Source organism: Manis javanica, chromosome 3, assembly GCF_040802235.1.
Source record: "Manis javanica isolate MJ-LG chromosome 3, MJ_LKY, whole genome shotgun sequence".
Classification (NCBI taxonomy): domain Eukaryota; kingdom Metazoa; phylum Chordata; class Mammalia; order Pholidota; family Manidae; genus Manis; species Manis javanica.
Window position 1 is genome coordinate 164292094 of NC_133158.1, and position 25096 is coordinate 164317189.

General features: G+C 34.8%; 1 protein-coding gene across 3 annotated transcripts in view; it reads right to left on the reverse strand.

Annotated features, from left to right (window-relative positions):
* The window catches only part of DNAJC13 (DnaJ heat shock protein family (Hsp40) member C13), a 132444-nt gene that overhangs the window by 41166 nt on the left and 66182 nt on the right, over positions 1-25096 (reverse strand). For all 3 annotated transcript variants that reach the window (XR_012129496.1, XM_073232290.1, XM_073232291.1), the window contains exons 23-36: positions 22085-22188; positions 21840-21999; positions 20536-20598; positions 19371-19472; positions 17764-17868; positions 16750-16952; positions 15610-15694; positions 12799-12953; positions 12239-12284; positions 10252-10406; positions 8837-9038; positions 7327-7442; positions 6433-6511; positions 4254-4389 (exon numbers count right to left, since the gene is read on the reverse strand). Coding sequence is in view for 2 of the 3 variants with exons in the window: in XM_073232290.1 (XP_073088391.1) it covers positions 4254-4389; positions 6433-6511; positions 7327-7442; positions 8837-9038; positions 10252-10406; positions 12239-12284; positions 12799-12953; positions 15610-15694; positions 16750-16952; positions 17764-17868; positions 19371-19472; positions 20536-20598; positions 21840-21999; positions 22085-22188 (1711 nt within the window). In the remaining variant the exon portion in view is untranslated. The remainder of the gene's footprint in view (positions 1-4253; positions 4390-6432; positions 6512-7326; positions 7443-8836; positions 9039-10251; positions 10407-12238; positions 12285-12798; positions 12954-15609; positions 15695-16749; positions 16953-17763; positions 17869-19370; positions 19473-20535; positions 20599-21839; positions 22000-22084; positions 22189-25096) is intronic.

Consider the following 25096-nt stretch of genomic DNA (forward strand, 5'->3'; position numbering starts at 1 on the left):
GACACAACAGAAATACAAAGAATTATTAGAGAATATTATGAAAAATTATATTCTAAGAAACTGGATAACCTAGAAGAAATGGACAACTTTCTAGAAAAATACAACCTTCTAAGACTGACCCAGGAACAAACAGAAATCTGATCAGACCAATTACCAGCGATTAAACTGAATCAGTAATCAAAAACATAACCAAAAGTAAAACTGCAATACCAGATAGATTCACCACTGAATTTTATCAGACATTTAGAGAAGACATTATACCCATTCTTCTCAAAGTTTTCCAAAAAATAGAAGAGGAAGGAATACATCCAAACTCATTCTATGAAGCGAGTATCACTCTAATACCAAAACCAGGAAAAGACCCTATGAAAAAACAAAACTATAGACCAATATCCCTGATGAACATAGATGCAAAAATACTCAACAAAATATTAGCAAACTGAATTAAAAAATGCATCAAGATAATCATATATCACGATCAAGTGGGATTCATCCCAGGGATGCAAGGATGGTACAACATTAAAACTCCATAAACATCATCCACTGTATTAACAAAAAGAAGGACTAAAATCACATGAACATCTCCATAGGTGCCAAAAAAGCATTTGAGAAAATTCAGCACTCATTCATGATAAAAACTCTCAACAAATTGGGTATAGAGGAAAAGTACCTCAACATAATAAAGGCCTTATATGAAAAACCCACAGCCAACACCATACTTAACAGCAAAGAGATGAATGCTTTTCCTTTAAGATCAGGAACAAGACAGGGATGCCCACTCTCCCCACTTTTATTCAACATAGTTTTGGAGGTCCTAGCCACAGCAGACAACACAAAGAAATAAAAGGCATCCATATTGGTAAGGAAGAAGGTAAACTGTCACTGTTTGCAGGTGACATGATATAGTACATAAAAAACCCAAAAGAATTCACTCCAAAACTACCAGAACTAATATCTGAATTCAGCAAAGTTGCAGGATACAAAATTAATACACAGAAATCTGTTGCATTCCCACATAGCAACGATGAACTACCAGAAAGAGAAATCAGGAAATCAATTCCATAAAAAAGAACAAAATAACCAGGAATAATCGTAACCAAGGAAGTGAAAGACCTCTACCCTGAAAACAACAAGACACTCTTAAAAGAAACTAAAGAGGACACTAATAAATGGAAATTCATCCCATGCTCTTGGCTAGGAAGAATTAATATTGTTAAAATGGCCATCCAGCTAAAGCAATCTACAGATTCAATGCAATCCCTACCAAAATGTCAACAGCATTCCTCAATGAACTGGAAGAAATAGTTCTAAAATTCATATGGAACCACAACAGACCCTGAATAGCCAAGGCAATCCTGAGAAGGAAGAATAAAGCAGGGGGGATTACGCTCTTCACTTTAAGTTCTACTAGAAAGACACAGTAATCAAGATCATTTGGTACTGGCACAAGACCAGACTCATACACCAATGGAACAGACTAGAGAGCCCAGATATTAATCCAAGCATATATGGTCAGTTAATGTATGATAAAGGAGACATGGATATACAATGGAGAAATGACAGCCTCTTCAATAACTGGAGTTGGCAAAACTGGACAACTGCATGTAAGAGAAGGAAACTGGATTACTGTCTAACTCCATACACAAAAGTAAACTCAAAATGGATCAAAGACCTGAATGTAAGTCATGAAACCATAAAACTCTTGCAAGAAAACATAGGAAAAACTCTCTTGAATATGAACATGAGCAACTTTTTCACGAACATATCTCCCTGGGCAAGGGAAACAAAAGCAAAAATGAACAAGTGGGACTATATCAAACTAAAAATCTTCTGTACAACAAAGGACAACATCAGTAGAAAAAAAAAGCAGCCTAGAGTATGGAAGAATATATTCATAAATAACATATGCAGTAAGAGGTTTACATCTAAAATATATAAAGGGCACACACATCTCAACAACCAAAAAGAAAATAACCTGACTAATAAATGGGCAGAGGATCTGACCAGACACTTCCCAAAGAAGAAATTCGGATGGCCAACAGGCACATGAAAAGATGCTTCGCATCACTAATCATCAGAGAAATGCAAATTAAAAACACAATGAGATATCACCTCACACCAGTTAGGATGGCCAACATCCAAAAGACAAACAACAAGAATGGTTGTGAGGATGTGGAGAAAGGGGAACTCTCCTACACTGCTGATGGGAATGTAAATTAGTTCAACCATTATGGAAAGCAGTATGGAGGTTCCTCAAAAAACTAAAAATAGAAATACCATTTGACCCAGGAATTCCACACCTGGGAATTTACCCTAAGAATGCAGCAGCCCAATTTCAAAAAGACATATGCACCCCTATGTTTATCGCAGCACTATTTACAATAGCTAAGAAATGGAAGCAACCTAGGTGTCCATCGATAGATGAATGGATAAAGAAGATGTGGTACATATACACAATGGAATATTATTCAGCCATAAGAAAACAAATCCTACCATTTGCCAACATGGACGGAGCTAGAGGGTATTATGCTCAGTGATACAAGCCAGGCAGAGAAAGACAAGTACCATATGATTTCACTCATCTGTAGAGCATAAGAACAAAGCAAAACCTAAAGGAACAAAACAGCAGCAGACTCACAGAACTCAAGAATAGAGTAACTGTTACCAAAGGGAAAGGGACTGGGGAGGGTGCGTGGGAAGAGAGAGAGAAGGGGATTAAGGAGTAGGGCATTATGATTAGTGCACATAATGTAGAGGGGACACAGGGAAGGAAGTATAGCACATAGAAGACAAGTAGTGACTCTATACCATCTTACTATGCTGACGGACAGTGACTGTATGGGGTATATGGTGGGGACTTGATAATGGGGGAATCTAGTAACCACAATGTTGCTCATGTGATTGTTTATTAGTGATACCTTAAAAAAAAGCTTGAAAAAGACTCCTTTACCTCATTCTGATTAATGGTAAATTATACCATATAACTAAATGTTTTACAGAGGTGTTCTGTTCAAGTCACATGTAAAAGTGAGTCAATTAATCGCTGCTCTCTAATGACTGAACTGCTAGCCCCCATGCTCTCTGTCCCCTCCAGGTCCACTTGCTGTCAATTACCCAACACTCTTGCTATCTCAAATCCCCTCTGCCCACTCTACCTTCTCTCCCAGCATCATCCACAGAGCAAATGGTTTCCCACTTTGGCTATAAACAAAGTTCAGATCCCAAGCCAATGGACACCTGCCATCTTGAAACCTAACTCCCCACTCCCAACAAAGCCTTAAAAGTTTTCAACATAATCATGTTTTCTGGTTGCTATTGTTAGGGCTACCACAAACAGCCCTGTAAATATGCTGAAAGTTCCCATAACTTGTATGCTGAAATTACACCTGTTTCATCTGTAACCGTGTTTTCTAAACCGGTTCGAGAGGAACAGAGCATTTTGAGAGCTATCACAGGAAAAGAGAGGTGTGACCAGAAGTAGAGCTGACCCTTCAACAAAGTGGGGGTTAGGGCACTGACCCCCATGCAGTTAAAAATCCAAGTATAGCTTTTGACTCCTCTAAAACTTCATTAATGACAGCCTACTGTTGACCAAAGCCTCATCAATAATAGCTGGGCAACACATCTTTTGTATGGTATATGTATCACACACAGAATTCTACAATATACTAAGCTAGAGAAAAAATGTTTTCTCAAACTAGCTCAAACCTTCAAAACATTTTCCAACATGTTTATTATTGAAAAAAGTCTACATCTAAGTGACTCCATACAGATCAACCATGTGTTGTTCAAGGGTCAACTGTATGATCATTTGAAAAGTTTCTACTGCTTTTTAAACATCAGAACTCTAGCATTCCAACCTTATAGAGGCTTTTGGGGTTGTGACAGGCATAGTCTTTTGTATGTGATTTATGAACATTAAATATCTTTAAATTCCAGATCTACTTTATTAGATCTCATGTTTGCTGAAAATAGCTAAATACAAAAACTAACCAACTATCTCCACAAAACAGAAATGTCCTTCAGGAAGGAATAATGAAGTCTTGTTGGAAATGCAAAATACTTGGAAAACATAGGGAAGAAGTAGAAGGTATAAAAACATTTGGGACATCTCTTTTGCTGTATCTAAAATGTGGTTCCAAGAGTCTTTTGCAATAATAACTCTAAATCTATTAACATATGCTACAGAAACAAGTAACATGGTAGATTTAGCTGGAAGATAAATTAAAATTTGAGAATAACACAAGCCTTACCTTCTTTATGACGGTTGAAGAGGATACTCTGTGTTTTCAGAATTAAAATTATATTCTCTGGATCTGGCCCATCCACTATTTTTGCTGATTTGGTACATAAAAATTCATATGCTTTATTAACTTTTTCAAACATATCCTATATATAACCAAAGATAATTAACTTTTAGTTTAGAATATCTCAAATTACAACATAACAGAACACAGCTAGTTTGTATTTTACCAATAACTCCTTTAGTTATTATTTTATTTGTTGTTACAACTGTAATCTAACTGGTATAGTTTTAAGGTGAAACTTTTTACCCCAAAAAGTTATTAAATGAGCTCAATATACCATTTACTGAAAAATTCTGCTTCACTGATCTCTACTATATATTAAATACACATTAGAGACAGTTTCTGAGTTATTATAAAAATAACTATAAGAGCCACTGTCTACTAATACTGTAGCACGCACTGGGCTAAATGCTTTACATACACTATTTTGTTTAACCCTCAAAACAGCCAGATAAGGTGTGTACCATTATAGCCTCATTTTTTAGAAGATGTTAAGCAAACTGCCTAATATCACAAAGTCAGCTAATGGCAGAGCTAAGACTTATATCTAAGTCTAACTCCTAAATACATGCTCTTTAAACAACTACACTGTATTATGCTCCTTGATCTATATGTTGAGTCTTGTGTCAGCATATTGTTTAACTATTATAATTTTATAGACTACTCTAATACCTGGTAGGTTAGGTCTAGCAATTTAATACTGATTTCAAAATTTTTTCCTATCTTACTGTTTTTTCTCCCAGATCAACGTCAATTGCTATACCGTTTTCAAAAATATCCCAGGCTTCTGATTAAAAATATCTTGAATATATAAAGGGACATCTTTTCAATACCAAGTCTTCCCACTCAGGAGTAATGTCTCCAATAAAAAACACTGACCCTTGTCCCAGTAATTCCACTCCTATGAATTTACCCAAAGAAAATAGGATACCCAATTCAAAAAGACATATGCACCCCTATGTTTATCACAGCACTATTTACAATAGCCATGAGATGGAAGCAACCTAAATGTCCATCGACAGATAAAGATGTGATACATATACACACAATGGAATTATTATTCAGCCATAAGAAGAAAACAAATCCTACCACTTGCAGCAACATGGATGGAGCTAGAGGGTATTATGCTCAGTGAAATAAACCAGGCAGAGAAAGACAAGTACAAAATGATTTCACTCACTTGCGGAGTATAACAACAACACTAAACTGAAGGAACAAAAAAGCAGCAGACTGAGACTCCATGAAGGGACCAGAAGTTACCAAAGGGGAGAGGTTTGTGAGGGTGTGTAAGGAGGGAGGGAGAAAGGGATTAAGGGGCACTGTAATTAGCAATCACAATATAGGTAGGTCATGCGGAAGGTGTAAAGCATGGAGAAGACAACTAATGACTCCATAGCATCTTACTACACTGATGCACAGTGACTACAATGATAGGGGGTGAGGACTCGATAATATCGGTGAATGTTGAAACCACAATGTTGTTCATGTGAAACCTTCAGAAGACTGTATATCAATGATACTTTGATTTTTAAAAATGACCTTGAAATAAGTAGAAATTGCTCCAAGTTTCTAGCAATAGACTATTGGTCCTAGTTTGAGTGGTTCTTGTGTGATTTCCATTTATGAATAATCACTGATATTTTAGTAGGAAGCTAGAAGAGGCAGGATCAGGCAATGCAGTAGCAGATGATTTTAAGTCTGATCTAAATTTTCTACTTTTTAAGTTAGAGTGAGAGAAAGTTGGATGTCACCAGACAGAAACCAGTAAATGATTCAAGGCAATTTGGACAGCAATGGCATCACCTACAAATTAATTAAGTTCACCCACATTCCCATTTTTCAATTATTCATGATTGTCCATTAGAGTTAATTCTCAAACAGACACAGATAAGGAGAAAGAATAAATTCCCTAAGTTACTAGTCACAAGAGCAGTCCTTTGGTAAACTGAGGGAGAGCAACTCATGTAGAAAACATGGGCATGTGGGCTAGAAGTTAATTCAACATACACAGGGCACATATGAGGTAAACACTGGCACCGAGGGTGAGTACATCTCCTCAGCCTGATCTAGGAATAGCACAAAAGGAAGTCAACCTAAAAGCCTTAATTCCAAAAGTAGCACTTACCCTCCCTTCTGGATTCTTATCAGGGTGGTATTTTTGTGCAAGTCTGAAGTAAGCTTTTCTAATCTTGCTCTCATCATGTCTATTAAATAGGAAAATTGTTTTATATACACAGTAAAGGCAAGAAAAAATATTTATATAATCATCTAAAATCATATTTTAAGAACCTTAGATTCATTGTATATAATCAATCATATATTAGGCATCAAATTAAACCCAGTAAGATTATTCGTATATGTTACCTTAAAAATGAAAGATAAAACCTAAACATTCCTTATGCAAGGTTATCATTCACTTTAAATCACAAAACTCTATTTTGGGTTTGATAAAACAGGTAATTTTTTAAAACTAATTTTTCAAACTGTTACTTAAAACTGCACAACTCTTAAGTTATTTCAACCATCAGCCTTAACAAAAAAGGCACAAATTCAGTCTATACTTACAACATCTTTTAAAACTATCTACTATAAAATTTTACTAATTAAATAATCTGCATTCTTTCCTACACATCTATCATTTAGTATCACAGACTTAATGCTGTCAAGCCTCTTCCTCATGCGTAATACAAACTGCAAAAGGAACGGGGAAGATGAGTATGTGGGGGACCACTGTGTGTCAGATACAGTGCCAGGAACTCTGCACACATTAGTTCAATTAATAGAGAGGAAAGAATGTGCCATCAAGGAAAACTGCTGGTACAGGAGAACACAATTCTGCTAATGAATTTACAATAAATAAAAATCACATGGATATAGTTCCACCTGGATATTTTCACAGGTGTATATAATGAATAATAGGCAAAAAATGGTTAAATGGTTGGTATGTTAATTTAGTCTTTGATATTAATATTTTAAGACAAGGCAGACATTTACTATTGAAATACTGAAAAGAACTCACAGCCCCTGTCCTTGAGGGAGATTAAGCACTTCATAAGCATCATCTATTGACATCGTAGGTGGCTTCTTTTCCACCTCCTTCTTCCAGGCATCAAGAGTATCTTTTAGAAGCTTAACCTTAATGACAGATATTAAAATTTAAATCTATTAAAGTAAAGCTACTTCAAAATATGATTTTTGAGTTATAGAATTTTTGTGCTGTATTTTTTTAAACCAACATTTCTAGCCTATCCAACTAACAGCTTTCTGAAATACAAATAACCAAAATCACCTTTTTAGCAATACTGAAGTTAGGCAGCTAGATATTTGTTACAGGGCTATCTACCTCTACTTTTTAGGGAAAATTTTTATTCTCTGCCAAATTTTGTCTCTACTCTTAATTTTTAAAGGAATGTTCATAAAGTACAGAAAACTCTGAAATCAGATGATACACTGTTGTAAGAAAGCAAGCAGTACATGGTAGCATGGTTCTCAAGGTGCTCTAACATAGTGGCATCCTGGCATTCAAACAAATGTAAGGGGTAGTGAAAAACTAGGGAGTCTGCAAGCCTATGTGCCAAGGAGCTAGGTGTTTTATAGACTAGCAGATTTAATTCTTGCAAAAAATTTCAGTAATACATGAAAACAGTGAGATTCTGACAGAGAACTGCATGTTTCCCAGTTGTAGGTGATGGGTCTGAGTAAAAAGCCCATACCCTATCTCATGCTGAATCCAGAACAATCAGCAGAGACTACCCGCTTTCATTTGGTCACAGCACTGTGAAGAGGGGGTACAAATGGCAATTGTTCTGAAATATTGAAGTGGTAAGGATAATGGTATAATCTCTGCTACAGTAAGAGGTCAACATGGGCATGCAGGCCTGCTTTATTCCAAGCATCCAATAGCAATCCCAGGGCTCAAGGTGGAGGGGTCCCAGTGCCACTGTGCACAGGCAGACAACAGATACTACTGTACAAATGAGCAGATCACACTTACTGGCTCCCGTGCATGCCAGGAATTATGCTGTTTCTTAATGTGAATTCTCACCTAATCTTCCCACCCACCAGATGAAATAACTGCTACTGTAGTAGTATTAATACCATTCCTATAACCAGAGGCTGAGAAATCCAACAATATACCAAATGTTATATAGAACTGTTAATGGCCACAGTGAGACTCAATCCCAGATTCCCAAATTCCAATATCTGTGAGCTTAAACAATCTGCTATAAAGACAAGCTTCCACCAAGCTATTATAACATATAATTCTGTTACATACACGAAATTAAGTTTGTTACATTTTTGTCACAAAAATATTGTTAAATTCTTTGTAACTCCCTCAAAAAATTACCTCTCAATTTGGGGCTTACCCAAACACACTGAACTGTATTCAGAGTTATGTGGTCCTTAAGTAAGAGGGAATACACCTAAGGAAGCTATTATTCTTCTTATTACAGAAGAAGGAAATACCTGGAAGAGATTAGCAGCTATTTTTATGGTTTAAGAAGGCACAAATTAATCTGTTAACTTACTGGGTCTTTAATTGGCCAATCTGGAAACCGGAGTGTATCACAAAGTTGTTTGAGGTAATAAATATTACAAAAGAGTTCATTTTCTAGTTGTGGATAATTGATTACTGGGATGGGACAATACTGATAAAGTGCTCTGGTGTTACTCTGAAGACGAGGTGTGAAGTCAGCAAGATGAGCAGCAATCTTCTCTATCATGAGGCGCCTACAATTATAAAAACCTCCAAACATTAGGAAGGGATTATTCTAGTTTAAAAAAGACGGTTAAGTAATCATGCAAATAATTACATGCAAAAAATGGTTAAGTAATCATGTAAAACAATTACATGGGTCTTCTTTGCAGTAACTCAATTACTGGCCTAAAATGAGTGCTTGTAAGAATGTGTGATTCAGGGCATTCTAAATTTACTGTGTGAAAATATTCAATACTTATCTATAAAGTGATCGTAGAGAAAGACTGATATTCCCAGTCATTCCTACTGAAAAAACAGTCATTAAAAGGTCAAACATCACAGAATCTACATGTATGAGCGCATAGTTGGGGAACTCAAGTATGCTATTACCCCAAAAAAGCTCACTACGTGGCATTTATTTTAATTAACAATCTGGCTCTGGCCTCGACTGAGCAGAAACTTGATTTGTTAAATATATAAAAAATTACATTTTTAAATGGAGGACTTATATTAACCAATCTCAAGAGAAAAATATTACATAGAGAACAACCAGCAGGTGGCACTGAGAGTGTGAAGTCCGGGAAAGGAGAGCAGCTACCTGGGAAGGCCGACTGCCATCCGGCTGGGAGGACCGAGGGGCTCTCCACAAAGGGGCAGCGGCCCTGACAAGGCAGCTATAAGTGCCGTGTCCTGCTTGGACAGGGCCTGTTCGGACACCGACATCTGCTGGTGGGCCTCTCCTTTTCCTTGGTTTTTCACAAGCTTTTCCTATGGCACTCCCCTCCTAATAAGGGTATCTTTTAGGAAAGCTAACCTCCAGATTAAGGTCAAAATGTGCTGGCTAGGGAGCCCTCATTCTCCAATGACAGTGGGTATCTATGTGAGCAGTTTTTAATTAGTGGAGTCAGTTCCATTTCCAAATACCTAGGAAGTGTGTCTCGATTTTTAGCCCTATGTATTCCTTACATACATATTAGTTCATTGCCTAAAATTTTAACAGTTCTATAGACAGATTGAAGAAGCACCGGTGGTAATAGGATCCCTGCCCTCCCTTATATAAAACTCTATTTGTTAAATCATGTCAGAATACAAGCAGCTTGCAGCCTTGTCAAAATCTATCACTTGAGATGGCACCAATGACTACTTTAGATTATACAACTAGGGAAAGCCGTTTATTTTAACAGAAGTCAAACCAGACAACAAGCAAAGTTTCCGAGTATAAAATACAATCGACTGGCTATTTACCTCATTTCGCTGCTCCAGATTGCTTCTGGAGTATCAAATTCTCCCAGAAAAATCTCAGAAAATTTTTCAGGTTCATAATTTTCTAAGTAACAAACCATTGCTTCTGGTAGAATGTGCCCAAGTATACTTCTCTGAAAAACATCTTGTCCTTTTGTCTTTAAAACAAAATAAAACACAGAAACACTAAACTTATCTTTTAGTTTTCTAACACATGAATTGGGGTTAGAGAATATTTTAAAAAATAAAATATTTAAGAACAAATTACTTTTATGCTTTGGAAATTTAGATGAAATAGAGCAAACTGTGAAGTGGAAGGTCTGTGGTATAAACTGGCTTGGCACGAGCTGCAAGAGGAACCTTCAAGGCCTGCAGCAGAATTAACCTCCTCAGCTGTCAGGTACTGCCAATACTACTTAGGTCTACCAGCCTTGGACCACGTGCAACAGTATTGAACAACACAAGGAAAATTCTGCAAAGATTTACAGCAATTTTTCTGTGTTACAGTGTTGGCTGCAGTTCCTACGTGCACCTGCTTTTTTTTTTTTTTTAAACAAGTCCTGAAAATCAAGATCTTAAAGAGATTTGTCCTCCTAAATGTATGGCTAGGATTTAGACGGAACATTAGTATTCAAAGTAATTAACTGTATTAAGCACTTTATAGGCTCTGGCTGGCCAAATGGAATCGGTAATGAACATACTTTATCATACAAAATTTTTAAACTCATTTCTTTACTTGATGGAAACAAAATCCTAAAGACTATAAAGATTTTTCTATTTCCTTGTAGGCTACTTAAGAATGTTTTATTTCTCTAGAATCTGGTGGGGGGAAACCCAAACCCACTTAGTGCAAAGACAAATGACACAGTGAATATTTTCAGAGTTTTTGTTAATAAAATCCATAAACGTTTGGGTTAAGAATTGCTCATCCTATTCTTTAGAATACTATAGAATACTTCTATTTGGTAATTTCTATATCCACAGTTCTGCTATCAACAAACATGATTTTGCTGTAATTACTCAGTATTAAGTAAAATGATGTGAACAGTTTCTCATATTATGAAATCTGAAAGTAAGACTACATATGTGTAACTACACAGTGAAAAAGAGAAATGCCAGAAATGCCTAATGCTACATTAAGATGACAGCATTAGAAAAAAATTTTTTAATACTCTTTCTACTTGTATAAAGCTGTGGAAATTATACTGCCATGGCATCACTTTAATATTAGACAGATTATTTTCCAGGGCTTTACTGCCAGCCCCATAAAAAATGCAGGTTGGGTCTGGCGCCCACTGTGAAAGTGGTATATAACATTCCTTGGTTAGTGTCCTGAACAGTGGCCTGGTCTGGGTTTACTTTTCTGCTCTCCATAAAATCTGAATATCAATGGTCTATGAAAACCCTAATAAAATTTGAAACATCCTTCAATTACATTTTGGTAATAAACCTCTCTGTACAATGCAGGTATAAAGTTTCAAGTTTTTAAAGCTACCTGGATAAGCCTCATTTTTTTTTGGATTCCTACTTTTCTTCCTCAGTAGAACTGCAAGAACACTGGAGGGTATCTGAAAATTTAAGTAGCTTCAAAAAAGAAACTAGGACTTCTGCCACCCTGGGATCTGAGCAAAAAGAAGACTGTCTTACTGAATTTTAACTGTTTGAGATTTAGGTTTATAATCAATCATTTATGAAAATTACTAATCTACATTTTACACAAAGGGAACAAGTTATATAAACAACGATATCAGTTATAATTCAAATCTACAATTTCAATATTAATTCCATGGGTAACATTTATTTTCATAAAAAAATATATATTAGCTTAGACTTTCTATATACAGGTACCTAAAGGAAAGTTAAAAAATGGATAAAACAGTATTTACCCTCAGTGCTTATAATCTAGCAAACATACATAGTTCAGTTAACCTTAGTGCCGAGACAGCTTACCCAGTGTTAAGTTATGCACTCAGATGATTAACCTGCTTACCTCCTCTGATTTGAAAGCTTGTTTAGTATGTGTATACTTCAAAAATCTAGAAAAAAAAATAAGTTACCTTTTAGATATAGGAACTGATTGGGATTTAGTAATCTAAGTTTTCTAAAGGTCAAATTTTTTTATTTATAATAAAAGGCAATTTGTAAATCCATATTCCCAAATTGGTTAATTTCTAATTAAGGCAAGAACATAAATGAATTAGAAAGATTTTTAAAGTATGGTCATACTTAGGTTATGAAAAATGACCCAATTTTAAGAAGCAAAATGTAAAATGCCTGATCAATATGAATATAGTTACATTAAATACATATATTAATATATTAGATAATGACAAAATTCTTAAGTTAGATGTGGTAGAGTAAATCTGAGCAACTGTTTTTCCCTATTAATCTAATTTCCAAATTTTGAGACACATAGTTAACAGTTTTTACAATGGAAAATTTAATAAAAGCAATGACATACTCAGACACACACAAAAAGTCAATTTAAAAAAATCTGCCCATGTACAGTTCAAGCAATAATTTTAAATAGGTTACCAATAAAGTTCTTACCGAGCAACAGGAAGCACATTGGAACCTGTATACATCATGATAAAGAAAAATACTCCACTAAGATAAAGACGAGGTAACTGTGGATTATCTTGCATGATATGGTTTAACAAAATCGCAACCTTCTCAACAAGAATAGGGTCAAAGGTAAGCAGTAGCTAAAAGAAGAAATAAAATGTTTGTTACTTGGTTGTAGAAAAACTAATATTGCCATTTATTTTAGGCTTACATGTTCATGTGCTGAGATTATAGTTTCTTATATTCAGAGTAAATCACAAAATAAAAAATCTGATTCAGTAATCCTGCCTAGCAAATTCAAAAGATCTGAAAAGTGATTCATTTTGTAACATTTAATTCAAAAAAGGTAAAATACTGAGAACTGATCAAAACTTATTCAGAAAAGGTTCAAAAGTGCCTGAAGTTTTGTCATGAACATAGGTAAAATTGTTTCTTGTGCAGGTTAGTTTTGGTTGAGCTGATGGGACACATTCCCTGAAGACTACATGAGAACCAAAGCAGCAAAGCAGACAACAGTTATCAGTGAAACAGCACTAAAATTGCAGGCAGAAGGTAAGAGGTAACAGTTAGTTAGTAGTTCTATTAGAAAGTACCAAAAGATGTGAGCTAAAATTTTTCCCTAAAGGGAAACTCAGGAACCACTGTAATGAATCTGGGCTAACAAAAATCTATAGATGCTATGAACGAACACTTGGTAAAGAAATTTAGTTAATCTTTTTCTTAATAAAAGTGGCATTTCAATTTTCAATAAACACTTCCAAAGAAGCCCGTTTTGGGTCAAATGCTACCAGTAAAAATGTAATCACAATAACAAGAGTCAGTCAATGCTAGCTCAGATTAGGAAGTCACAGTTCTAGACTCAGATAGATGTAAGACTGAATAGCCACATGTCTTTAAGTAAATACTTTAAATTTCTCTCTGTTTTGTTGTCTTATCTGTTTAAAGAAGTATTTAGATTAAGTGTGTAGTATTATGACATATTTTATGAAGGAAAAACTGAGATACAGCAACACCAAATATTTCCTAGTGTTAATGGCAGTTGTAGTTTAAGACTTGACATCACTTTAGCAGAAATATGGGAATTAGCAGGCAAAAACCCAGAATATCTGCAATTATGACTATACCAGAAAACCTAGGACATTCACTCACTGTATCTTAGAACTCTCTAAAAATTCTGAAGCTCTATCAAATGGTAAAACTAATGTTTGCTCTAAAAGTCAAATGAAGTACAGAAATCTGTTCTAACCAATGTAGATAAGATGTTCCTGAAAACTTCTACAGTTGCCTACCTGTGCTTGGCAAGATTAAGGTCTCCCAGGATATAGAAAAATAAGTAAAATTAAGGAGAAACAGTAATAACTCCTAAGAAAGTTTTTGAACTCAGTAAAAAAATTCAGGAGGCATATACTGTTAAAAACACCTAGATTTATCAATAAAATTCTTCTCTTTAAGCATTTTAATCACTAAGATAATACTAAAAATTTTTGGTAAATCAAAAAAGTATATTTCTCCCACAAAGATTTTATGTTACACTGATCACGTCTCAAAAGCTTTTCAGTCATGCTTTGCTGGTCTGAAATTCAACAGCATTTGCATTTACATTTCTTGTTTCAGTTTCCTAAATCCTGGAAAAATGTTTGGGAGAGAGAGATTTTCTAGGCAGTCTTTTATCCACATGTAGAGAGGGTCCAGAATAGAAAACAAACCTCTCTCCTCGTACCCCACCTCACACAGGCAGCCACAAAGCCCTCAACAAACACAAGCTGTGCTTTTTCATTTAAGCATCTGAACAGAAAGGTCCACAACAGAAAACCATATAAACTTTAAATGCTGATATGCTTAAACAATGAGGTTGGCACGAAGCAAAGGAAAACTTGACAGGGAACTGTCATTGTTATATTCAGAAGTCTTTCATTAGCAGTGACTTACACAGGCACTTATGTATCTATGAACATAAATACACAAACTGAGTAATTCTCCTCTCTTCACACCAATGCACAACAGACAAGTACAAATGGCACAAGTAATTGGCATATATTTTAAAGTCATGCCATATGTGGTTACTATAGAAAAATAATTTGGCAACAGCATAATCAATAGACAGATGGTAAACACTGACCTGAAATCTATGGGACCTGATGTATTTGGGGTTTATGCTAATCGTAAGTTTAGTAGTTTAGTACCTAAAGGAGCAGAATGATGAGGGGAAAAAAAGATACTTTTGTATATCCCACGCAGTTCCCATTCAATACTTTGGATCAGTTGCTATCCAGGAAAACATGTAACTGAAAAGAGTCAAATGCTGAGGCAAGGCTGGCAAGACTACTAGGATTATTTCTTAGGATTATTATGTCCACACCTGTGGCCTACTGGTGTGCTTCCCAGCAGTTCTAACATCAATCTGTACCACAACTACATTTAGTTACTACAGTGGTGTGATTTCAAGAATGGACAATAAATAAAACCTTTTGACAATAATTCTGGTGTCTGGAGGCTTCCCATGTTTAGGCTCTTGGATACATAATCCTCCACAGTATATTCAGAAAATCAAAGTAATTAGGAGCATGTGAATAAATGTAATTCAAAATTCAGGCTTGTTGAAATATTTTAGACTCCAACAAAAGAAATGTATATATATATATATATATATATATATATATATATATATATATACTTATAATAAAATTATAATAAAATTATAATATTTTATAATAAAATTAAGGGACTTATAATAAAATTAAGGGAAAATGATTCTTAAAATATTGTTCCTAATTTGGCAACGTGAAAGTAACTCACCTGGATAACATGAGGAAGGCAAGCGCTGTCTGACAGCAGTCTTTTCACTCTGGGTAAAGGCCGAATGATGGCATTATCTTGGTCCCTAGAAAATATTTTCTAAGGTCAACATTTAATATACTTATTAAGTTCAGAGCATATGACATTCTACTAGGCATGAAGCATGTTTACCTTACTTTTTTGTTAATGAAGACTAAGCTCTCATACAGCTGGGAACATGATTAGGTATTTTGGTTTAAATCTACTTGGCTGCTTAATTTGACTTCATTTCCTTCCATAAGATTTCCTTGAAAAACAGTACCCTAGAAGAGCCAAAGACTCTTGTTTAATTGATTAAACTTGGTGTTGTCCAACACACTGTCAGTGGATACTTCCCCCCAGAGGGCAAATCAATCTTTGTCCTGTAACTTCAACTTCACTGTAACTACTCTCCGTATTTTCCAAGGGGAGCCTTAATTTTAATGCTACATTACTTCTAAATATTAATTGTATGGTTTTAGGTCTGATCTGAATTTTAAACAGAAATGGAACCACAAAAGCCTCAAGTGTTACATAAATTGACAATTTCTCAATAATTTCCACCACAGAATATCTTTAGCATAGTAATACAACAAAATTACATATATGCAAATATTTTATAAAGATCGGAAGTTCCATACAAGGGTTATAATTACAATTGTCAGTGGTAACAAATTCTTACTTTCACTAGTCAAGAAGGCAAGTTGTGAACCTAGATTCACATTCAATACCAGGAGTGGCCAAGCTGATAGATCAGGGGTTGGCACAACTGTCTGGTACTGCAGTCTGTTTGTCAAAATGTTCATATCTGATTCACATGATTGTGACCAACTGATACTGTTACTAGAGTGTACTTAGCAAGCCTCAATTTTTTAATGTTTGAAGTCTCCCAGAAAAAGCTGCTTTTTAGCTACTTTATCATGATTTGCAAATTATTTCCTTACGTCTGTTTCAAAAAGCTCCAACGTTTAAAGCATTATTTCTCCAAGGCCACAAATGAAACAACTTTGCTCTAATCACCACAGAAGTCCCCATACCATTACTAAGGAAGCACCCATACAGATGAGAAGATGACAATGTTTTAGTCCCTGTTAACCATGGAAATGTTCAATTACATTTTACCTGCTTGGGAAATATCCACACATTGTGATCAACATGTTCAATATAAGGGTAGCAAGGTCAGTTTCATTTAGTACAGCCTGTCCACTGGCTAACAGACACCATTTAAGCTGGGGTATTGCCTGGAGTGGTCGCCATCCATCCATGCCTTGAGCCCAGCACCTGGTTTTTGCATTTAACATTCCTTTGGTCCACAATTCTTGCATCTAAATGAATGGAAGGCATCATTATAAAAAACACATAGATAAAGCAAAATGAGAAGTTTAACTAGTATTTTCTCTCTTTCACAGTAAATACACTAAGCTATAAAATGAACGTAAGAGGAGTTCACTATTGACAAAATGATAGGCTTTTGTTGACAGACCTTCAGGAACCCAAATTTGGCTACTAATTAAGAAAATAATCATTTAGTTGACCAACCTATAGAGCATAAGGAACACCAGAAATAATAATAAATGTAGGTAGAATGTAAAATGAACAAATGATATATAAGCAGAAGGCCTGGTCTTCTATAGAACTATTTTTGGCTAAATTCCAACTGAGCCTGGGAGGCTGAGAATGGGAGGGCAGGATCAAATTTCAGCACTATTAAAACAGAAACTCTTTGGACCATATATTTCAGAATTTTCAATGAATTTCAGACTGCATATTAAAACTTACTTGTTCATCCCACACAGAAGCATTCTACTTTGACATAATTGTTAAGGTAGCAATTGTTATTTTATAAAATTAATTTAAAATGTTAACTGCCACCTCTGTAACAACTTTTAAACAAAAAGGTTTGAAGACACGACTGTGTGTATGTGTGGGTGCATGTGTGGGTGGGTGCACACGCATGTGTATGGTTCCCTAACATGCAAGCCATCTAATCCTTCATAGGAAAATGGAATGGCAGAGCCTTGGCAGGTGATGACAGTAATTCAAGTCACAGTTTTAAATTATTCCACATCTCTGTGTGTGCTAAGCAGGAGGGCATAAGGATAAGACCTTCACAGAAAGTTCCTCCAAGAGTCATACCTCGTGAAATCCATATGGGCCACTCCTTTCTTTGTCTGCATTGCCAAAGTACCACTCCTTTTCACTCTCTCTTTTCATGTCTGGAGCAGCTTCGATTACATTGCTCTAAGTTTTAAAAAGATTTAGTTGTTTTTCAAGGCAGAAATCTAAGGGGGTATATGCCATAAAAAGTTACACCATACCATTTTCTTGGGTTTATATTCCTTTAGAAACTCACCTAAAATTTTAAGTGATCTCATTTTAAGCATGATGGAATAGATGCCTAACCTGGTAGTCCAAAACAGCTACTTCCTTTTTAATATTCATTGGAAATAAATGGATTCCTAAAATCCCTTGGCAATCTAAGTGAAATTCAAAGATACCCACATTCCCAATGATCACTGATAAATTCTCAAGACACTACTAATATTTTAGTAGCAAAAAATAGTGCAAATAGATATGTAAACAGCATATACCATTAACCTTAAACACCAATATTCAAAACACTAAAATTCTTCTGAGGGAAAACAACTTGCTCCAACAAAACTCTGAATAAGTAGCTGAGATCCAAAAGTTAAATGATTACAGGACAGGAAAGTTTTTAGTGATTTTAAACACTTACTTTAAATCTACTACCCTCACTACAGATAATTCTTATAATTTCATACATCAACATGTATGAGAATCTAGGATTGAATTTTTACAGAGTATTTTATTAACATGGTTCTTAAATACTCTCATAACTACAAGCTTTCAGTTAGATTCATGTAAGAGAGGTACAGCAGAATGATTAAGAGCAAAGACTTCTGGGTTTGACTCTAGCTGTCAAGGTGACCTTGGGCAATATGCTCTTTGTTCCTCAATTTTCTCAGCTGTAAAATGGGAGGGCCCATTAATCTCTGTAAAATTAGGGGATTTAAAGAGATAATATATTATGTTTACCCAAACAGTAACTGGTACGCTGTAATGCTATACAAGCATTATGACTATTATTCATACCTGATAATAGAAAATGCCATTTCTAAATATTCAAATAGCAGTTTGTTCACAGTTCAGCCAACATCCAATGACACAATAACTCGCACAAGGAGATTAAACAAAACGAAATGTAACACCACAAAAAGTCACCAATGAACTAAAAATAGATTCCTTCTATAAGTTAGGTATCAGATGAGGCTTTTCCATAGAGACTTAACAGCCCTGTTCTCCTACTGTTTAGTTTCAAATAAGAGCCCCAGATTCCTCTATAAGGTATATATTCCTATAAAGTATATTCTCAGTGGTTGTCAATGCTAAAGTTCTAGTTACACAACTGAGTAATTCAGTTTAAATCCTAAAGGTCATATTGCCTCAAAATAAGCCATATTAGAGATGTAGTTACTTTATAAGACAAAAGAGATATTGGAAAAATAAAATTAGATTATCACTGTCGGTTTTGGACTGTTCTTACGGTTATTTCAATTTTTCTTTGTAACTAAATTTCCCAGGTATTAATACTTCAATAATTATTCCAGAAATAGATTCACAGTGACATTATATTGGCAGATTTTCAGATTTTTATGATTCTTTGATCTTAAAATTTTAATCAAAGAATTTTAAATTTGTAAAATCTAAGTAAGCATACATACTTGCAGTGGTACTGTAGCTCGGCTTACATGGAGATGTGCAAGGGTGAGCAAGTCCACAAGGATTCTAATTCCATTTGAATCCATGAGATCCTTAACATTTTTCTGGGAGATAAAAACATTTTTACATAATCTAAAATTGTTGTTTCCAATAGGCACTACTACCTAAAGGCTCTCAAAGATGAGAATATTTGGAATCTCTTAGGAAAAATTGACACACAACTAGGATTACTTGGTATTTTCAGGACATTGTGTTCAAGAACATGAATTTAGACAAAGGTTAAAAGGCCAAAACGATATTACAAAGAGAACACATTAAGAATTTCTACTTAAATATATTCTGAGCAAAACAAAGTGAAAGTGAATAAACAAATTAAGCCTAGCAGGAATAAACTCTCTAATTCTATAGTTATACCGCATTTTCCAAGGTCTTTTTGTTAATGAACAGATTATTTTATAATCAGAAGTACACTGTGTTATATTAAAAAAACCTTTTAATGTTCCAATTTATTTTTATAAACTTAAGCTATAAACTGGCAGTTTCTTATAAGTTAGAGGTTTTAATTTAGATTTTTGTAGGACTTATTAATTATACTTCATTTTAGAACATCTGCATCATTTACTAAAAGAATAAAACCCAGCAAGTAGTAGTATTAAAAAAATTTTTTTAAAAACCTGCTCATACTTCATTGCAACACCAATTTTGAATTAATGCTATATTAGTTATTAATTCTTGTCAGAAACCAGCATGAACCTATTGTCTTAAAGAAAATATGAAGAGCTAAAAGTAACTGTTGTATGTCTTCAAATTACTTTTTATCATCAAAATGTACATTGATAAATTAGAAACTTTCCATTTTGTCAAGCATTTATTTTATCTAAAATCTAATCCTAAAGATTCCCTGAAGAAAAATCAGCTAATGATTCCATCCCTCATTATTCTTCATTCAGAATTATATTATCATTAATTTAATGTATCTGTAATATTAGGACAGAATATACAATATTTGGCAAAAGTTTCCCTCCAGGAGTCAACAGCACAGAGCTTTCTGATCTAAAAGAAAAGAACCATGTCTGGATAATTGACCCAAACTGTCATATTTTCTTTTGTTATATACTCATATAGCTTATTTGGAAACAATAGCATAGTTATGCAAAAATACTGTACCTTATTAAGGATCAACTTGTTAAGGAAGAGGATCAACCTATCTCGTTCAAGTTTATCTGTACACTATAGAAATAAAAGAGAATTTAGTGATGAATAGAAACATAAATTAAGCTATTACCATCACTTGACAAATCAAAAGTAAACAAGAAATAATGCCACCTTTTATTTTTATATATTTAGAAAATCAAAGAAGACTGTCAATTATTACAATTCCATAATGTCTTACATTCTCTACAATTTTATACAATGTCTAATTTCTTAAAAAGGGAGATATTAAAAGTCATAAATAGATTACTTTTACAGCTTTAAGAATACATGCAAAAACTGAAATGATACTCTTGAATTAAGTAAAAATTCTAAAGGATTAATAATGTTTCACATAAATCGTATGATGAACACAAACAATAGGGAAAAATGTATCTGCCTAAAACACAAATGTTATGCCACTAGCACTCAGGTTCACAGGAATAACAACAAATTAGAATTCAATAGTGTATCTGGTGTCAGCAAACAATAAAGACTTTCATCAGGTTATGTTATTTCCTAGGCATGTTTTGTGACTTGATTCAGAATCAGTTTTCTAATCTAAAAGCATGATTAATAGGTAAGGCAATTAAAACAAGGATTGATGGCTATTTTAAAAATTGGTGAAACAGTTCTAAGAGAATAATCTAACTGATTATTCTCAATTGTTAAAAGTAAAAAGGAATGGAAACACAAATGAAAGAATCAAATGTATATACTGCAACAAGTAGGTAACACTTAAATTTGAGCTGCACAATGGATGAACTGATCAATTTGTTCTTTCCCCAAACAATGATCAAGAGTTAAATGATAAACTTTCTAAAATTAAAAGAAAATTGCTAATACAAAGTTCTGTTTCTTTGGTTATGGTTACAGTTCTAAAAACTTTCACTGTCTTTACACTTTGAAATTTAGTATGTTCCCACCATTTAAGATTTTTCCAAAATGGAAAACCCAAAGTACATGTAACTCTAAAAGTCACTATTTCTTTTACACACCTGTCCAGCACATCCATACTTAAAGACTGGCAAATAGGTTGCTAAAGTCATTCAAAAGCAGCAACTGAAAAAAATAAACTGACATGGACAAATACTAACCCATCAGTAATTTTCCTATTCATCTAACTTATACTTAAGTAAGTATAATGTAGATTACATAAAAACTTATGCAGAAAGTTACAGTAACAATGTAATCAAATCAGAATTTAAATTTAGTTTTGAAAATTTAACACATACACCAATTATACTATCAAATAGTAATTCCTTAAATGATATCCTTACCCTCTCTAACATTCCAATGACATATCTTATATCGGTAAAAGCTCCTATTTCTTCATGACATCTCCCATAAACAATAGCAAGGGCTTGTAAACATAAACACTTCATGTTTACTTTTGGGGTGAGCAGGAAACGATGATAGAGCTCATTGAAAAATTCATACCTATATTAAAAAAAAAGTTCACAACAGAATTAGCCATGAAACTAACAGTGAAAACAAATATGAGAAGATATAAAGAGTAGCTTACGATCTCTTAATTGAACCACTTTCTTCATTCTCATCTTCCTCCAAGAGTAACCTCAGGTAATAATCTCCTATCTTGATTTCCTCTGCCAGGCATTCATATCTAACCTTTATTAATAAGCAAAGCATATTATTTTAGTTCATACAGTAAATTGTCAGCAATTTCCACATAACCACTTCTTAAATTCTATTAGAGCATTTTTTCCTGGACAAGACAGCCTTTAACAGAAAAAAAATTCATCACTTCCTAAAATATCTGTAATTCATTTTTATTAATATGACTTATTATTTCAGTTAAATGTTAAAAGAGTTGGAATTATACACGAATTTTATGAATATAAAACTTGCTGATAACAACTGTCATAGGACTGTGTGGTGGTGTCCAAGAAGGCTCAAGGGAAGAAAGGATCAAAACACTGTTAAGGAATAATCTGCTTCATGCCCTCTCAGCTTGCCACAGCCATGCAAGAAATAAAAATGGTCCTACACACTCTCCCCACTGTTATTCAACATAGTACTGGAGGTCCTAGCCACAGCAATTAGACAAAACAAAGAAATACAAGGAATCCAGATTGGTAAAGAAGAAGTCAAACTGTCACTATTTGCAGATGACATGATGTTGTACATAAAAAACCCTAAAGACTCCACTCCAAGACTACTAGAACTAATATCGGAATTCAGCAAAGTTGCAGGATACAAAATTAACACACAGAAATCTGTGGCTTTCCTATACACTAACAATGAACTAATAGAAAGAGAAATCAGGAAAACAATTCCATTCACAGTAGCATCAGAAAGAATAAAATACCTAGGAATAAACCTAACCAAGGAAGTGAAAGACCTATACCCTGAAAACTGTAAGACACTCTTAAGAGAAATTAAAGAGGACACTAACAAATGGAAACTCATCCCATGCTCCTGGCTAGGAAGAATTAATATCGTCAAAACGGCCATCCTGCCCAAAGCAATATACAGATTCGATGCAATCCCTATCAAATTACCAACAGCATTCTTCAATGAACTGGAACAAATAGTTCAAAAATTCATATGGAAACACCAAAGACCCCGAATAGCCAAAGCAATCCTGAGAAGGAAGAATAAAGCAGGGGGGATCTCGCTCCCCAACTTCAAGCTCTACTACAGAGCCACAGTAATCAAGACAATTTGGTACTGGCACAAAAACAGAGCCACAGACCAGTGGAACAGAATAGAGACTCCAGACATTAACCCAAACATATATGGTCAATTAATATACGATAAAGGAGCCATAGACATACAATGGGGAAACGACAGTCTCTTCAACAGATGGTGCTGGCAAAACTGGACAGCTACATGTAAGTGAATGAAACTGGATCACTGTCTAACCCCATACACAAAAGTAAATTCAAAATGGATCAAAGACCTGAATGTAAGTCATGAAACCATAAAACTCTTAGAAAAAAACATAGGCAAAAATCTCATGGACATAAACATGAGAGACTTCTTCAGGAACATATCTCCCTGGGCAAGGGAAACAAAAGCAAAAATGAGTAAGTGGGACTATATCAAGCTAAAAAGCTTCTGTACAGCAAAGGACACCATCAGTAGAACAAAAAGGTATCCTACAGTATGTGAGAATATCTTCATAAATGACAGATCCGATAAAGGGTTGATATCCAAAATATATAAAGAGCTCACACACCTCAACAAACAAAAAGCAAATAATCCAATTAAAAAATGGGCAGAGAAGCTGAATAGACAGTTCTCTAAAGAAGAAATTCAGATGGCAAACAAACACATGAAAAGATGCTCCACATTGCTTGTCATCAGAGAAATGCAAATTAAAACCACAATGATATATGACCTCACACCAGTAAGGATTGCCATCATCGAAAAGACAAACAACAAATGCTGGCAAGGTTGTGGAGAAAGGGGAACCCTCCTACACTGTTGGTGGGAATGTAAATTAGTTCAACCATTGTGGAAAGCAGTATGGAGGTTCCTCAAAATGCTAAAAATAGAAATATCATTTGACCCAGGAATTCGACTTCTAGGAATTTACCCTAAGAATGCAGCACTCCAGTTTGAAAAAGGCAGATGCACCCCTATGTTTATCACTGCACTATTTATTATAACTAAGATATGGAAGCAACCTAAATGTTCATCAGTAGATGAATGGATAAAGATGTGATACATATACACAATGGAATATTACTCAGCCATAAGAAAAAAACAGATCCTACTATTTACAACAACATGGATGGTGCTAGAGGGTATTATGCTCAGTGAAATAAGCAAGGCGGAGAAAGACAAGTACCAAAAGATTTCACTCATATGTGGAGTATAAGAACAAAGGAAAACTGAAGGAACAAAACAGCAGCAGAATCACAGAACCCACGAATGGACTAATAGTTACCAAAGGGAAAGGGACTGGGGAGGATGGGTGGGAAAGGAGAGACAAGGGTGGGGAAAAAGAAAAAGACAAGGGTGGGGCATTATGAGTAGCATGTATAGTGTGTGGGGGGCACAGGGAGGGCTGTGCAACACAGAGCAGACAAGTAGTGATTTTACAGCATCTTACTATGCTGATGGACAGTGACTGTGAAAGGGTATGACTTGGTGAAGGGGGGAGCCTAGTAAACATAATGTTCTCCATGTAGATTAATGATACCAAAATAAAAAAATTAAAAAAAAAATGGTCCTACATCACATACAGTTTCCCCAATTCACACTAGCTACTTCAGGCCTTCCCTCATTTTCCAACACATCAACTCTATTTTGTGGTGTACTTTCACACAGTACTCATTCTCTGTGCACCCAATCACTCAGGCTGCAAACTGGAGGTTTACATGACACAGGAGCCAATGACCAGGAGCTGGGGCAGCACCATGAGCCTGTATTCAGTCAGCTTGTCTCAAGGTTTGTAAGCAACTGTAAAAAAACTCCCTGACTGGATTATCAAATTTTTTTCCCAAAGCCTAAAACAACTGATTTCTACAAGTACAAAACTGTATAAAATCAGATACATGTGTATGTA